At 39.9% G+C, this 18067-nt stretch overlaps 1 protein-coding gene across 1 annotated transcript in view; it reads left to right on the top strand.

Moving 5' to 3' along the window:
* Positions 1-18067, top strand: part of LOC140145965 (extracellular matrix organizing protein FRAS1-like) — a 141387-nt gene that overhangs the window by 113874 nt on the left and 9446 nt on the right. The window contains exons 11-13 of the mRNA XM_072167702.1: positions 12326-12421; positions 13548-13643; positions 14814-14883. Of these exons, the coding sequence (XP_072023803.1) occupies positions 12326-12421; positions 13548-13643; positions 14814-14883 (262 nt within the window). The remainder of the gene's footprint in view (positions 1-12325; positions 12422-13547; positions 13644-14813; positions 14884-18067) is intronic.

Raw genomic sequence — 18067 nt, 5'->3', positions numbered from 1 at the left:
TTCCTCCTTCATCTTCTTAAGACCACTTCTTCGCACTCCTCTAGCTCAAGAACCAAAGTAGCCTCGGAGCCCAAACTTGGTATAGTGATGGCCCGTGACCCCTACACATTTCTGGGTAGCCTTGACCCCAGAGGTCAAAGGTCATGGGCTACAGTGGCCAATATGTGTAAAATTTCAAACAGCTCTAGCTCAAGAACTACAACGCCCTCAGGATTCATACTTAGTACAATGATGACCCATGACCCTAGTATTCTATATTAGCTGCATCCCTAGAAGTCAAAGTTCAAAGGCTTTAAATTAAAGGGCAAAATGGGTACGACCTATTAACACAGTGTAGACCCATTACTCGTCGATGGTCGATAGACATCCCAATAAACCGGTCAGTTCTACAGAATAGATCCCCATGGCTAACTATGGAAACATGTTAAAGGACATCAAGAAAATTTTCGAAGTTATTTATTTTGAGCTCTTTCGAGTATCGACGAGTAATGGATATATTCTGTAGATTTAGGTTTTGTCTGTGACTGCTAATGTGAGGCCGTCGTAGGTCGTACGGGGCTCAAACTCGGTGGGTGGGTGAAATTCTGTCCTGGCAAGAAGAAGTTTATGTTCGTTAAGTCATCCGACCCAGGGGCCCCTCCCAGGGGTCATTTGAGGTCAAATGACTAAAAACTGTCATATGGGCATGAAACTAGGTCCTACGGGGCTCAAACTCGGTGGGTGGGTGTAGTTCTGTCCTGGCAAGAAGAAGTTTATGTTCGTTAAGTCATCCGACCCCGGGGACCCCTCCCCGGGGTCTCCCAGGGGTCATCTGAGGTCAAATGACTAAAAACTGTCATATGGGCATGAAACTAGGTCGTATGGGGCTCAAACTCGGTGGGTGGGTGTAGTTCTGTCCTGGCAAGAAGATGTTTATGTTCGTTAAGTCATCTGACCCCGGAGTCCCCTCCCAGGGGTCATCTGAGGTCAAATGACTAAAAAGTGTCGTATGGGCATGAAACTTGGTAGGTACTGTCAACATTTAAAGCAACATTTTTTGAAGGTCATTTTGGGGTCATTCAAGGTTTCCACATTGCTAGTATTAAATATCAAATGGTCATAATTGGCGGTCACTTCAAATCATCCCCAACTGAACGAAGTTCAGGAATGTCCTCTCATTGTTAATTGTTGATTAACCCACCACTTGAACAGGATTTAGCCAAAGCAAACAAAGACTTAAGCTTTTTACTAATGCTATACATAAGTATAAGCTTATTATCCTCTTCAACAATAGGATTAATCATACAACTTCCGCCAAGAGCACGTGGCCGAAGATCAAAATCGATTTTATGTATTGTGTATGTATCATAGGACGCTCGTATTAATTGTCTCTATGCGCTTGAGAATTCAACAATATAAATAATGGTAGCTCTATTATAATACACATTAATGTTTTAAGCAGATAAAATCCCAAAATATAATACGTTTTCTGCCTTTGCTTGTCACGTGGCAGGCCTATGTTGAAGTTGCGATTATATTTTTCAAGTTTATAAGTTTCAAATGAATAACAACAAGACAAGTGGCCGAGTGGTCTAAGGCGCTAGGCTCATAGAGTACTAAGCGGTGCGCCGTGAGTTCGAACCCCGCCTCTGCCAAACTTTAAAAGAAGTAAATTAAAATTTTACTTGTTTTTAATTTCATATTTGGGAAGTGTGACTGGGAGAATTTATGTATGGTGTGGAGTGGTGTGATAGGGCATGTACTTTATTGGGCGTTTTATCGTAGGTCAACGAGTAATGGCAATAAGTAGTATTTTGTTATAAAAAATAGCTCCCTGTGTTTGCAATGATAAAGGCCTGAATTGTACAGGGAACTGATCACTTGACAAAAACTTGATTTTGATTCTTTGAACCACCTCAAAAGGTTGTCATGATGGAACAAGGGGTGTGGTTGGTTAAAGGGTGGGTTAAGGGTTGTCAAATTTTTGTAAGGGAGTGACATGAGGGTCACCAATGTTGAGATTTAGCGCCCAATTGGGTGCTTTTTTTAAATTTCAGGTGCTATGAAGATGGATCATATATCAAATTAAAGCTTATAACATTAGTGCTTTCACATGGTGGTCACCAGGTTTTCGTTTGTGGGCAGGGGAAGGGGTGGGGTCACGGGCATAGATATTCGTGTTAGGACAAACACAACTGTGCCATCTAGTTTTAATGTTGTGTTTATGTTAGTACATGATGCAGTCATGTCTACAGTAGAATTCATCTCGACCTTTGCAGGACTTAACCCCATTAAAAGCTATTAAACCAAGATAACACTCATTGAAACAGCTCAACTGATTAAATCGGATCTTCTCTGGTTGTGCACAAGTGACTGTTTTCATGTGCGATATCGCAATAAAGATGGTATTCATAGCTTCAGTTGGGTAACCGATTATAAAGGAAACGAAAGGAAACAATGTTATGTGTGGCTTTGTTCACGAAATCAGACAATGTCGTGCTTTTTGTAAACCAGCATTCTTGAAAATGAGCAACATAATGATTTTTGACTTAACACGGTTTAGAAATAATTTCTTCATATTTTTGGTGTTATCTGTCGTTTACATATCCTTCCTAAAACACCAAAGTACGAGTATTTCCAAACATCTAAATTTGCTAAAAATTTAGGACATGTTACAAAACTATATTGTCTAGAATTTTAGAAGAGTACTTTTAATATTGGCCGGTTATTTTTCACACAGCGACGTTAACTAGGCAATGTACTATTACCTATAACATTAACTAAAACACCAAAGTACGAATATTTCCAAACATCTAAATTAGCTAAAAATTTAGGACATGTTAAAAACTATATTTTCTAGAACTTTAGAAGAGTACTTTTAATATTTTCTTGTTATTTTTTTCACAGCGACGTTAACTAGTCATATCCCCATACTGTTAACGTAGGGCTATTTGTAAAGGTCACGCGTCAATGGGAAAGAGCACTGTGTATTGTGTATAGGAAAACGGACAGTAACTGCAGTATGATGACAAAATATTTGCTGCTCATGGGGATCTGGTGGAATATATTGGTCCCCGAGGTGAGCTGGAGACCGTGGGCCTGCTATTTTCCCCGAGACCACCAGGTCGAGGGAAAATAGTAGGCCCACGGTCTCCAGTTCTCCGAGGGGACCAATAGATTCCACTGATCCCGAATTTAGAGCAGTAAATATTTGTTTTATATCCTTCATTAATATATTCTTTGGTTGGTTAAATTTTAGGAACGCATACATGTAGACTAGGCCTAGTCAAGACTAGGCTCGGGTCTTGCTTTGTTTTGATGCACATGCACGATGCACGCACACAGTTGAATGGCTAACATGGCTAAAGCTTACCATGAACATGTTGTAACCACTAATGCAATACCGCCGTGAAACGAGTAACCAGGGCGAGTAAACATGCTCTCTTTTATTTAATAATATGAAGATACTGATCCTGATGATGAACTCAGATTATTCTAAACCGCAGTATTTTAGCTGCAGCTATGGGCGTCTGCTTGTGTGCTTCGCAAGACAACTCCGAAGACAACATTACTTTTACACATGAATACCCCAAAATAGTCAGGGAGCAAACTACCCAGTTTATAGGCCCCGTGGCCTTTTGATGAAGACAATGTGCCACCTATCCTAGCATGTTGTTTGGGTCCCAAGTAACATATTTATACACGTTTACAAAAATTCAGATGCAGCAGAAGGCGACCATCTTGTTTTTCAAAATGGCGTCCATGTTGGCAAAATATTTCCAATATTTGTCAAACTGACCCTTCCCAATGTGATTTTATTGGCACTGTAGCAATTGTTTTAGGCTTGTTATAGTAGTTTTGGCATGTTGGCATGCACTTGCACCAAAACGATGATTTAAAAATTCAAAATGGCCCCCAAAATCAATGTATTTCCTTCAAACATACAATGAGCCTACATCAATCTGATAACATAAGAGATTGGCCACGTAACATGAATATTAAAATAATAACACACACACAAATCCCATACTTAATGCACACCCCACCCCCACACCCTAACCTCATCCCCCTCCCGCGACCTATATCACATTTAGATGATGACTTCATTTTGTATATTATAACATTTTAAAGTGGCATAGAAAATGCATCAAAAACATTTTCTTGGCTCATACTGTTATCCTGTACAAGAACAGTTGGTGGTGGTAGTTTGGGCTACAGGATGTAATACTACATCCAAAAGCACGTGGCACTGGGGGGAGGTGTCTGTCATCAAAGCAACAGGTGTATTGACAGTTCTGTGGAGAACTGGCCAGACGGGGCTACCTGTTTAAGGGCACTGTTGCCCACATGTGCCCAGTTGGTTGCATTGGTTTCCACTGAAAACCCACCCATCGATATACCAAAAACCCCAAAACCGTGGCACCTTCCTGTACACCTTCAAACAGGAAGACACCCCCCCCCCCGGGACATGGCATTGGCCAGAAATTGAGAGGTATTGAGAACAGGGTAAAAGGTACTGAGTGGTCCCAGAAATAGTTTATGGGTCCCGGGGATAGACTTAAAGGGTTTTTAGGGATGGAATACCAGGGATGGGGTAAAGAATGCTGGATGGAGACAACATCAGGTATATCGAAGAGGGGTTAGGAATACCAAGGATATGTTTGGGGTGACCAGAAAAGGTGTACCAATGACAGGGTAAAGGGTACCGAAGGTCCCAGGAACAACAGTTTATGGATCCAGGTGAAGGTGCTAGGGTTCCGGGGATGAGATTAGGGGTATCAGCAATGGGGTTTGGGTACCAAGGACAGGGTTGGGGATTCAGGGGACGGATTTAGGGGTTCCAGGAATGGAAAGAGTCCCATAGTCGGTGTTTGGGCACCTAAACCAATTCATACTGTACCAATAAATTCACAATGGGAAGGGTCAGTTAGAAAAACAAAAGGTTGTCAGAAAACGTTTAAATATCGGGTTAAATAACATTTGTTGGTAATTTACTGCACAGCAAACACAAATGTTTTACAGAAAACATTTAAATGTCGGGTTATATAAAGGTTTTTTTTTTCTTCTTCTTCATGGCGGACAACTGATCGGATGGGGTGTTACCACCACGGCTAATTTGCTTTTCACTTCCGTTTCAAGTTCGTCTTCGTTTACTTTAACTGTTATTTTTTCTGTTACTGACATTTAAGGACTATCCGGTAAGCACTAATCCTGCCTAAAATTTACCGTTTCTGACTTTTGAGCTTATTTCTGATATCGCTCGTGGAGATTTCACAACACCAGTGCTGTATACTTTGCATTACCCGTGCGGACCCGTACACTTTACTCCACTGCGTGCGGTACCAATAGAGGTTATCCACTTTACTCATGTGTGACTTCTAACAAAAGGCGCTGATTCCCGTAGTATTTCTTATTCAAAACATTTCAATGCATGACCTCGGAGTTACCTGCATGACTCTTGGCGGGCTATTTTGAAACAGTCATGGTTGCACATGCAGGTACTTCTTTTGAAAGTCCTAAACAAGGTATAGCAGTCGTTGATAGGATATGCAGCTTATAGAACACGGATAACCTCTATATCTACCTTTTTGGCGTGTATGCGAACCCGGGTCTTATGTTCACCAACCATGGCAAAATCAATGACTTGCATTTTTGCTCTTATTCTAACGGCCTTGAATATACAATCAGCATTATGCCTCCGTTTCACCATGGCAGAAAGAGATAAGAAGGAACCACAACGACTTCGATCGGCCAAGTTTTAATCCGCTTATCTATTCGCTGTCATAGTGCACGTTAGAATATCACCGTTGCTAGGTCAACTGGATCACGCTTTCTTTGTTACGAACCACTGATCGAAATAATCACAACACAAAGCCTATGGCATATCTAAATTCGGAACAGGTGTATGAGCCCAGGCTTGGAGCAGTAACCAATGGTTACTAACGTGCACTACGACAGCGAATTGACGCATGAAAAGAAAAGCTATCAATGGTACTTCCTTTCATGTATAGTCCATTTACCGCGATCGTTGCTTGGCGAAATCATTACTGAAAAAAAAACTATAACAAACCACCCATCCATGAATAACAAACGCTACCGGAAGTAAGATTCTGGAATTTCCCTGATGCTTTAAGCATGCATAGTAGCCTTATTTCGTGGTTTACAGTCAAACTGTTTTCTCGATCGTGTTGTGTAGAAAATGTACTTGAACACATCAAAAAGTTCATCAAAATCGGCCGTTTTTTGCCGAGTTTTATCTTGATCAAATAAGGTAAGATTTTGGTGACTTCATTGCGTAAATGTAATGTTCTTAAATAATTCAAAATGTTCCGGTTGAGTCCGGTACATGAAACCTGATGAATTTATTAGCTTACATGTGTATAATCGTAACTAGCTAACTCGTTTCAGTGGCAAAGACTGCCAACTCTGAGAAAAAAGTCATCGAAGTTCGGGAAAATTGGGCAAAATGGAAGATAAAGATGAAGGGCGCCATCTTGTTGTCAAGTTAAACCTTCCCAGCATGCAACAAGAGTGTTTTTTTCGGAAAATTACGGTATCGCCGAATCGATTCGATCACGCACGGAAATGACCGAAAATGACCGATGATCATGTCACCAGAGAAAATCATGTAGTGTGCTTTCACGGAAGGTCATTAGTTCAAATCAACATCTAGACACGCTCCAGGAGACATGCAAATGCATGGAGTACAATACCAAACTAGTGGATATTGATCAAAGTAAATCCTCATGAATAACAATGTGAATTAAATGTCGGTAAAGGGAGTGAACAAAGAGCGTGTTTATAGTGAGCCAGATTATGCGTTATTTAGCTAAACTACCGCGTAGTCTAGATTTGCAATGGTTAGTAAAACATAAACAAATATAGACTGCGTGGCAGTCCAGCTAAATACCGCATAATCTGGCTCACTATAAACACGCTCAAAGTGAATCAGGAATACTAGACAAAGGGATAGGCATCCTAGTCTGCTGCCCTCTTTCGAAATATGTATCCTAGGTCTCACAATAGGCGGATTAGCGGCCATTTTGTCTTCGACATGATTTTATTCACATGTCCTTATATTTTAGTACACAAATATACAAGTTAACAGGTTTACAATTTTAAAATTATATTTTGAGTATACAATATATTCTGTAGTAAATAGATCAAATGACGATGATTGTTCAGATATTATATGCTTGATAGAATTAAACTGTTTGACCAGCTAGTATTCTCCTCCGCCGTCAGTGTGATTCCAGTCACTCCACGTACCGTGTTGCGAAGGTGGAGGAGTCTAAAGCTGTATTGACGAACACGCATGCGTTAAAAATGATGTAGCCTAGGTCGAACAATAGCGTGACGTAGTTTCCGGCATTGTTCCTATGCACTTTCACCCTCCTGAATGCGTTCGTTGTGGTTGATGAATGGGCAGTTCATGATAATGCTTTACGTGACTTGTTGGGCCCAATTCACCACGACCTTGGAACAGACGACATTTCCCCTGCTTGTGCTGCTCAGATCCTTTCTGATACGCTTGTATCCTACTTCAGCAGCCACGAGGATTTCATTGAACAAAAACACTCTGAAACATACATCTCCCATCAACCTAAAACTCTGTCTGAAGCCAGGAAAAAGAAGAACATTTTGCGTAAACGGGCGTTCTCAACGAATGCATCCCATGAAGATAAAAACAATTTCCGTCAAGCTGTAAAGTGTGTTTCCTATCTAAAGAAACTTGACAAATCCAAAACCACAGCTGAGACAGTTGCTCACCAAGAGAAACAATATCGTTCGAATTTCTGGGGGTTTGCAAAGAATGTTACCAATGGCACATTGAACTCTGAATCTGCGGGTGCGTCGTTCACAAAAGAAGATGCTGATTTGTATTACCCATCAAAATACTCTCAATAGACTATTTTAGACCTTACTCAACTCTCATGGTTTCCTAATTTGCCTGTCAAGAAAGACTCGTATATGTTGAATTTAATATGTCGTTTATCAAACCTAAGAATATAAGAGACATACTCCGAACGAAGAAAGCAACCTCTGCTCCAGGTGAAGATGGCCTTATGTATGGTATGCTTAAGCACCTTCCATCAACTCATATTCACCAAAATGCTTCTGGTTGATCCTCTTCCTCCGGAGTCATGGTCTCAGTCTAAGGTCGTATTAATTCATAAATCCGGCGACACTGGAAAACCTGAACATTTTCGGATGATATCACTCACATCCTGTATATCAAAAGTATTTCATCAAGTAATTGCTGAAAGACTAGGCTATTATCTCACTACAAATATGTTTATTGATCCTGCAATCCACAAAGCTTTCCTGAAGGGGGTTAATGGATGCATTGAACATAATCAAGTGTTACAGGAAGCTATATCGTATGCCAAAGATCGCAGGAAAACTATTCATATTACCTTCTTTGATTTGGCTGACGCTTTTGGGAGTGTCAGCCATAATCTTATATCCCATTCTATGGAACGTTGCCAGCTTCCTGGAAACGTTACAAGTTATGTTTCCAACCTCTATTCTCGGCTTAACGGTCACATACGGGGGCCTGGCTGGACCTCTAAACCATTTGAATTAAAAAAGGGGACATTTCAGGGAGATCCGTTGTCTCCTGTAATCTTTCTTATGTGTTTCAATCCTCTTCTCGAATATCTTGAGGGCATTCGTAGAAAAAGTGGGTTTAGTTTAGATGAAACCAAAATCATCACTACCCCTTATGCTGACGATTTTAATTTAATCACCAACAACAAGATTCAGCACCATAGGAGAGCAACCAGCATGGGGCTTACTCTGAAACCCTCCAAATTTCGTTCTCTCTCTCTCTGTGGTGGTAAACCAACTTTGGTTGATTTTTATATTGGTGATAATCTTGTGAAATCTGTCAATGATGATCCTCAACGGTTCCTTGGGTCGCTGGTTACGTTTTATGGAAAGGAAACAGAAATTTATGAACATATTGTCTCTAAAACTTAACGGTAAATTAACCAACATAGATTCATCTTTGATTCGCAATGAGTACAAATTGGCCATATACATCCGATACTGCATTCCATCACTGAGATTCTGTTTGACAGTCCATGATCTTACTAGTTCAAATCTCCAGCTTTTGGACCGCAAAGCTGAGCAGTTCCTGAAAGGTTGGCTAGAGATTCCAAAACATGGTGCTAATACAGCCTTGTTGCACATGTCAAGAGGTCTTCACATCCCACGCATTTCGGATAGATCAAGATGCAAAGCTGATCAAATAACACACCTGGCTCTGAACCTTAAGCTCCAACGTGAAACTTCCTTGGTTCGTAAAATTTCCATCACTAAAGAATGCGAAAACATCCATTCCCTGGCTATCAGTACACCGGAAAATAACATATGGGGTAAAATCAAACCTCAGGTTAAACAAAATCTGAAGGTTGAAACTGATAACTATTGGAAATCTGTTGTTGAGCCCCTCTTGAGCCAGGTGGATATCCCTAAGCTGTTGGAAAAATGTGAAACCGATTTAACCTGGAAATCGTTGATATATTCTTTACCCAAAGGTGCGTTAAAATTCGCTATTAACGCCTCCATAGATACCCTGCCTTCGTTTACAAATTTAAAATGCTGGGGCAAAAGACTTTTTGACACCTGTCCCCTCTGTAAGGGTAAAGGTACCTTACTGCACTCAATAATTGCCAAAATATGCTAGATCGATACTTATGGAGACATAATAATGTTATTCGTATATTTTTATCCACATTCAAAGAGACTGAATCGTTTAAGTGTGGCAATCTACAAGTCTATGCCGACATTGAAAATAATACCATCGGTGGCGGTATAATACCGCCCAACATAATTGCCACATCCCAAAAACCCGACATTGTTTTATTTTGGCCGGCAGACAAGCGAGTCATTCTATTTGAACTGTCGGTGCCATTCGAGCCGAACATTGGTAAAGCCAACTCTATCAAACATGACCGGTACGCTTCCCTTGTTTCCGACATTACCGACGCCGGGTATGATTGCTCGTTAATTGCCATCGAAGTCGGCTCTAGAGGCTTGATTGACACCGACAACAAAAATAGGCTGACTCGCTTGTCAAAACAACTTAACACTCCAAAAAAATTCAAGGTATTGAAAGACCAAATTACCAAATCTGTTCTCAAGTCATCTTACTCAATCTCAATATGAGCCAAAGTGGAATGTCCAAGAAGTCATATAACTTTTTTCTCACCGCCATGATGTATTTTGTCATTGTTTATGTATATATTTGCTGTTTGTAATTGTGTTTACCCTTGCCTGAGATCGGTATGGATCTCAGTTGATCTTGGGGTTATATGTTCTCCTTCTTTTGTTAATAAAGATGATTAAATAAAATATAAAAACGTTTTAATAACATTCTAAAAACATTTTTGAAAACTTGGTACAAATCATTCTGAACAGAATATTATGTTTGGGTTGAAAAAATATTTTGCAAAAAATGTTTGCCCAAAATATTTACAATAACGTTTTTAAAATGTTTTCACGACCTTTATATAACCCCACATTAAAATGTTATTGAAACGTTTTGTAAAAAACATTTTAAGAACATTTCTGTGTTTGCTGGGTGCAAATATTTTAACATAATGTTATTTAAGTGTTGACAAAATATTTGGACAAAAATGTTTATATAACCCGACATTTTAATGTCATTAAGACGTTTCTACCTAAACCAAAACCCAAAATATAACTTATTTAAAACGTTTTAAAAACGTTTTTGTGTTTGCTGGGATAGGTGGCTATACTGATGGTAAAGAGTACAACGGGTTATGGGTCCCAGTGAAGGGGCTAGGGGTTTCAGGGATGATCGATAATGGGTTCCAGGAATGGGGATAGAGGTCACATGATCGTGTTTGAGGTCCTAGGGATAGGATATTGGTACTGTGGGTTGAGTTAGGGGTCCCAGGGTTGGGGTAATGGGTACCAAGAACGGGGTCAGGGGTACTGGGCATTGGGTATTAAAAAGACAAACCGGATGTGAGCTAACAGGTTCTGAAGATGGGTTTAGGGTCCCATGGATGTTTCATGGGTCTCAGGGGCAGAGATTGGTGTTCCATGAATTGAGTTAAAGGTCACATAGTTGGTGTTAGAGGTCCCAGGGAATAGGGTAATGGGAATGGAGGCCCAGGGTTAGGGATATGAGTACGTGGCGAGTTGCACCGACCACTAGTAACTGCGACGCAGCATCGCTGTCATAGGGTAATGGTATACAAATATTAACTGTCTATGAGTGTGATGGTCGAAATATAATCACGAGGTGAAAGATGGATTGTTCCATTCCACGAGCCGGAACGGCGAGTGGAATGGAACAATACATCGTTCACCGAGTGATTATATTTCGACCATTACATGAATTTAAGACAGTTAATATTTGTTTTATATCACCCATGCATAAATTCTATTACTAAAATACTATTTAAAGGAGTATTTCGTGATCCTAGCATCCTCTATTTATGTCATTTTTCATTAGATATCCACGAAAAAAACCTATTTCCAAAATTTCAGTAGATTCCGATTTTGCGTTCGCGAGTTATGCATGATTATGCTATTACACTGCTCCATAGACAATGCGTTGTAATATCGTTCTGGTGCACCAGAACGAAATTCAAATTTCACGATATCTTTGCTAAACGAATTAATCTGCAAGAAATATTTTGTACATAAACATTATGTAGCCAGAGGTTTCCAGTGATATAAAAATCTCAACTTTTTTGAGAAAAGTGGGGGGGATGAGGCTGTGGATCACGAAATGCCCCTTTAAGGTAGGAAATACATTTTTTATCAACATAACACCATGTTTTGCCGTGATATACTTCACATTTCGGGGTCCACCCCATAATTAAATCGGCGAGTCCAAGAGTCAGCGCACGGCTTGGCGCAGGCGCACTACGGCAGAGCACTATGATAGTAAAGACTATCACACGGAGAGGGTGATGGTAAAAATGATAAATGGTAATCAACCAATGAACTGTCTAGAATTTATGTATGAGTGATATAATAACTACTATTTCCCTAGGGAAATAGTACGTGGATACCACCCCGTTCTCAAATCAATCGCCTTTTTGACTGCTTTGCAAAATAGTTAAAACTATTTTTGGTCACATGATACTCGTTTAACAAATTAATGAACGAGAATATATTAATGATGGATATAAAGTGAAATATATGTTGACACGATGGTGATAATGATGGAAGTTGTCGTTACTATTGCCCCATCTGCTAATAAGGGTAACGACATATACTTAGTAAACTGAATAACGTAGAATTAGAACTGTATGTTTCTCTTAATATTTTTTGTTGATTTTACTTTTTGATTTCTTTTCAGCTTTGTGCAATCCTGTGTGTCTCAACAATGGCTTTTGTACTGCACTCAACACGTGTGCCTGTCCTCCCGGTTTCACGGGTACCAACTGCGAGCAAAGTGAGTAGGCCTACAAAATCATTTTGTTTTCACTCTTTACTTCATTGGACACACAGACTCAAATAGGTAAATCGACCAATTCCATATACATTTGCTGTTCCACTGACTATGGTACCAGTCTAAACAGATATATAGCCTTTTCTACTGCTCTACATGTACTTCCTGGCTCTGATCCTGTAATCAGGTGTCGCGTGACTTGCCGTAAAAAAGAAAAAAAATACACCTCCGTGCATTAGAGTGCAAGGTACCATCGTTTTTGGTCATGCAACCCCATTTTGATCCATTTTAGAATTAAAATGTTCGCGCGTTTCTCTCTCATTTAATTGTCCTGGTAAAGTCATTCTGGCAGTTGTTTAGCTGGACCACTTGGAAATGTGCCCGTTTTTGACATTTTGCCCGGTACGCCGCTGATAAGTTTTAGAAAGTAAAATTATTTTTATTATGCTGTGGGTTGCGCCATATTTTTCTAGCAACAGAATTATGGTCACGGTGAAAAAAAGTTTTAGAAGGCCTGTCATAGGGAGAAAAACTAATGCGTACCACACAGCCTGGCAGCGAGCTGCTCGTTTACGGTGCTGCGCACCTCTATCGCGCCTTCGGAGCTTTCCTCACGACTTCGCTCCTCCTGTCGGTAATGGATTACGAGCGTCATTGAAACAGATAATGACATAAGAACATCAAAAATCATTAGTGCACATAGGGCTGAAAATAACATAGACACGAAAACAGAACTACTGATGAGATCCAAAACTAAGACGAAACATTATAAGACAAAAATGATTATTCAGAATTCTTGAAAGTCATTCAGGGACAAAAGTACCCGGCATAATACAGAAGTGATCTTCGGTATGTTCAAGATACCAGACTTCTCATTGTTCCTGGAACTAAATTTGCAACCGGTGACAATAGCTTTTTCACTATTGAACTAACAGAGTAGGCAAAACTCCCCACAACGTCATGCTCCAACACTGGCAAACATCAAATCCTCTCTCAAGACTCATTTGTTGGATAATATTTGATGTTTCGTTCTTGCTAGTTAAGTTTTTATCCACTTTGTATAGCTTCGTAGTTTAGTATTGTATTATGTTTGAACCTGAACCAGCTAAAATTTTGAGTCTTTTTACAGCTGAATGTACTACGGCCTGCCAGAATAGTGGCGTTTGCGCTGGACCGAACATGTGCATGTGTCCTGCCGAGTACACTGGACCAACGTGTGAAACAGGTAGGTGTAGGTAAAAAAAAACCACTAAAAATCCAGTACCCGGTATACCTTACCTTAAAGGGGGGTAACCTTATTGGTTTTGGATATGGATTGTCTTTAAAATTACATATAATATCATATCAAATATTGTCACCTTTTATGCAGCTTTGTGAAAAAAAACGAGAGCATTTTCTGCGTAAATGTGAATAAATAGCAAAATGTGCAACCCAATACTTGGTATGCGTGAATTGCATTCTGGGAAGGCAAGCAATAACATGTGCCGTAATTCCCGTTCGTCATGTGCCATGCGTGCGTGGTTGCACTGACAATAACCAAGCTACACTGTACTAGGTACACATTCCAATACTACCCACAACCAGTCTTTTCGTGTTCGTCTGTAGGCCTATATCGTTCATGATGATTTTTATATATAAATTATGGCATAATGGGTAATGGCAATAGAGCTCAATAACAAAGCAAAACAGAAATGCCCCGACGACAATGCTGGAAATTCCCGTATTGAACGGAAAATTTAGATTTTTAACAACTCGTTTTCGTACCGATTCAGAAAAAAAAGAAACCAAATATATTTCCCCTTACAATATGTACATTTCAAATGAATGTAAATAATTTTGGGTTTAAAAAATGGAGCAGAAAAAAAAACTATCACTACCGGGATTTGAACCGGGGACGAAAAATACGACGCTCTAACCAACTGCACCACGCGGGCAGCTTCTACTTGGTGAAGGAATTTTTAAAGCTTTATAGTAACGTCGTCGATCAGCAGTCATTGCGGTTCGCTCTTTTCATACAATGAGAATGACGCGAAACCAAACTAGCTGTTGAGGAGACTATAATTATCTACGATAAGCCTGTCCAGAATTCCAAAAATTGGTAGCCACCAAGGGAGGTATATTGGCATGAATTCTCCGATTTCTCCGGAAATACATCGACTTGGAGCGTCAAATTTCAGAATAGGAATAAGAAAAATACGATCTATTTTATGATACCAAAAACTCATTAACAATGACAAAAATCGGGGGGATGATGTTGTCGATCGGCTTACGGACCTTTAAGCGGTTCTCCTCACTTGAAGATAGTACCAGATAATTAATAATTAATGTTAAATGTGAATCGAATGTGTAACGGCTAGTTACAGCTTTATTAACTGCATGTTTGATTATATTTTAGTAAGATGTCCCATTAACTATTGTTTGAACGGAGGGAGATGTTTATCTGGCGACGACAAATACGAATGCGAGTAAGTACCACTGTTCACTCTCGTATTTTTCGCTCAAATAAGAAGAATTTTTGAAGACATAACAGAAAACGTTACAGTAATTAGATATCGATGTGAATGTTGTCCGCCGCCGCCCAGTAGTGCTACTCATCATCTGTGCTCCTAAGTTTTATCTTCTGCTGGATAGTTCCTACCAATGATGTTACAAAATAAGCTCAGTGATGTTATAAAACAAGCTTATTTATTCACCATGAAGTCTATAGAACAAATCCAGGTCAGTTTCTGCATCTTTAATGGCTGTTAGTTAAGCTTTTAGTTAAGCTTAAAAATAGGAGCAGAATTCTGCAACTTATCATCTAGTTGACTGTAGCTAGTGAGTGATCATCAGCGTTGAATCAGATATTCCTCTGTTGTGTGTACCACTACTCAGTATTTTACAGAACTTTTACAGTGAACTTGAAAAAAACTGGCACATATGGCCCATGGCACTACTGGGCGCGGTGTTTGGTATTTACGGCGTCTGCATCTTACATTGGCTAGCCGGCTACCGTGGCCTTACTTGTAATGACATTAGCTTGGGAATGCCTTTGGCACATCCATTTGATGTAGACTTAGTTACAATACCTTCCCCAACAAAGACTATTAATACCTGCATGATACACTTTGATCAAATGAGAGCTACAGCTCCGCCCTCAGCTGCTAAGGTCAATACATCTAAGATGTTAAACTGAAGCCCCACTTTCCTTCGAAGGTTGATACCAAATTTGATATCAAAAGTTAAATCATCGTGAGCATAGGAGCAGTTGTTTGGAAATTCATGCAATTTTAAAAATGACAAATTACGAATTGACCACGCGAAAGTCAATGCATGGTATCTGCTTAGTATGTGGCCTGAAGCAACCCGTACATGAATCATTGTACACTTGCCTGCGCACAATTGAAAGAGCGGGGTATTTGATTTGCATTTTAACATGCATGGGTAAACCTTTAACCTGCCGGCCTATTCAGGCGACGTAATTCTTGGCACTCACGCTAGCTCCGCTACGTGATACAATTCCCTATGTCATTTTTAAAATTGCACGAATTTCCAAACAAAGGTTCCTATGCACACGATGATTAAACTTTTGATATCAAATTTGGTATCAACCTTCGAAGGAAAGTGTATAGACAATTATTATATGAAATATTTTGCCATAAACTCATCAGACTCTGATTAAATGGGGATGGAACTAGTGGAGACTTTTTAATTTGGCTGTGTTTATTTGAATCTTACGTCAAGGAAACTGATCACTTGACAAAAACTCCCTTAAAAGGGAATGTGTAGGCATTATGATTTTGGTTCCTTGGACCACCTCAAAAGATAGTCATGATGGGACAATGGATGTGGCTGGTTAGGGGTTGTGTTTTAGAGAGAGTGATTGTCTGGTGGAGTATAAGAGAGAGTGAAGGCTTGGTGGGGTATTAAGGAGAGTATGGGCCAGCCTGTGATGTTTTAGAGCGAGTGAGTACGTCTGGTGGAGTATAAGAGAGAGTGAGGGTCTGGTGGCGTATTAGAGAGAGTGTGGTCCAGTCTGGTGGTGTTTTACAGAGTATGATGGTATGATGGGGTATAAGAGAGAGTGACAGATTGGTAGGGTATTAGAAAGAGTGTGGGTCAGTCTGGTGGTGTCTTAGAGTGAGTGTCTGGTGGAGTATAATAGAGAGTGAAGGCTTGGTTGGGTATTAGAGACAGTGTTGCCAGTCTGGTGGTGTTTTAGAGCGAGTGAGTGTCTGGTGGAGTATAAGAGAGAGTGAGGGTATGGTGGGGTATTAGAGAGAGCGTGGTCCAGCCTGGTGGTGTGTTAGAGAGAGTGATGGTCTAGTGGAGTATAAGAGAGAGGGTGAATACTTAGTAGGGTATTATGTGTTATGAGCATTAGGTAGAATTTTGTTAGCTACCTGTATTTGCAATAAATAACAGCCTGAATCGTACGTCAAGGAAACTGACCACTTGACAAAAACTCCCTTAAAAGGGAATGTGTAGACATTTTGATATTGGTGCCTTCCCAGCTAACAATTTTTGTTGTTACAACGTTGTCTAAAAGTTATATAAAGTCGTACAAACGTAGTATATGGACGTTGTAAGTACATAAATCTGTGAACTCGTATTCGTGTAGTGACAACGTTATTCCCGAACGTTAATGTAACATCATTATGACGTTGTTTCGACGTCAAGTTGTGAACGTCGAAACAACGTCACTATGACGTTATATCAACGTCCGAAAATCACAACACGAATACGAGTTCACAAATTAACGTAATTACGACATTCGTAGATTACGTAGAAGAGCGTATACAAATTCAAAGTTTAGAACTTCAGGAATAGAAGTCGTTACTTTGAGTTTCATACCTAAAGGCGATCGTCAGACGACACGATGGAGACATTTTGGCTGGACAACAATCTCCTTGGAATGGAAGAATTTACATTCCATGGTGTCAACATCTAAACTATTTTTCAGATACGTATTTGTGTAACGTTTTCTGAACGTATTATTCAAACGTGTCACCAGGTCTGGTCAAACATTGCATCAACGTCGAAACAACGTCATTAGAACGTCATAATGATGTTATATCAACGTCCAAAAATCAACGTCGAAAATAACGTTGTCACTACACGAATACGAGTTCACAGATTTACGTGTTGACAACGTAAATGACAACCTAAATAAGTCCAACGTAAGCGAACGTCGTGAATACGTAGTGTGTTAGCTGGGTTGGACCACCTCAAAAGGTTGTCTTTGCGGGACATGGGGTGTGGTTGGTTAATGGGTGTTAGGGTAGGTTAAGGGTTGTCACGGTTTGTAAGGGGGTGACATGGTCACCAGCTTTTTCGATTTGGCGCCCAATTGGGCGCTTTTTTTTTTTTTTGCTATGAGGACGATACTTATCAATTAATTTTAAAAAAAATAAAGGCTTCCACATGGTGGTCACCAACTGTTGGATTTACCGCCAATTTGGGAGCTTTTTTATTCTATGGATGATACTTATATCAATTAAAGCTTTTAACAAGGGCTTTTACATGATGGTACTAAGTTTTCGTTTGTGAGCCGGGGAGGGGCCCACGGGCATAGATATTCGTGTTTGCTCAAACACAGCTGTGTCATCTAGTTTATATTCTTTGCCCGGATTCTTCGAGAAAAAAACAATACACTTACGCACTTAAATA

This window comes from Amphiura filiformis, chromosome 2 (genome assembly GCF_039555335.1).
Source record: "Amphiura filiformis chromosome 2, Afil_fr2py, whole genome shotgun sequence".
Taxonomy (NCBI): Eukaryota; Metazoa; Echinodermata; class Ophiuroidea; order Amphilepidida; family Amphiuridae; genus Amphiura; species Amphiura filiformis.
The sequence above is the reverse complement of the archived record's forward strand: the minus strand, read 5'-3'. Positions and strand labels throughout refer to the sequence as shown.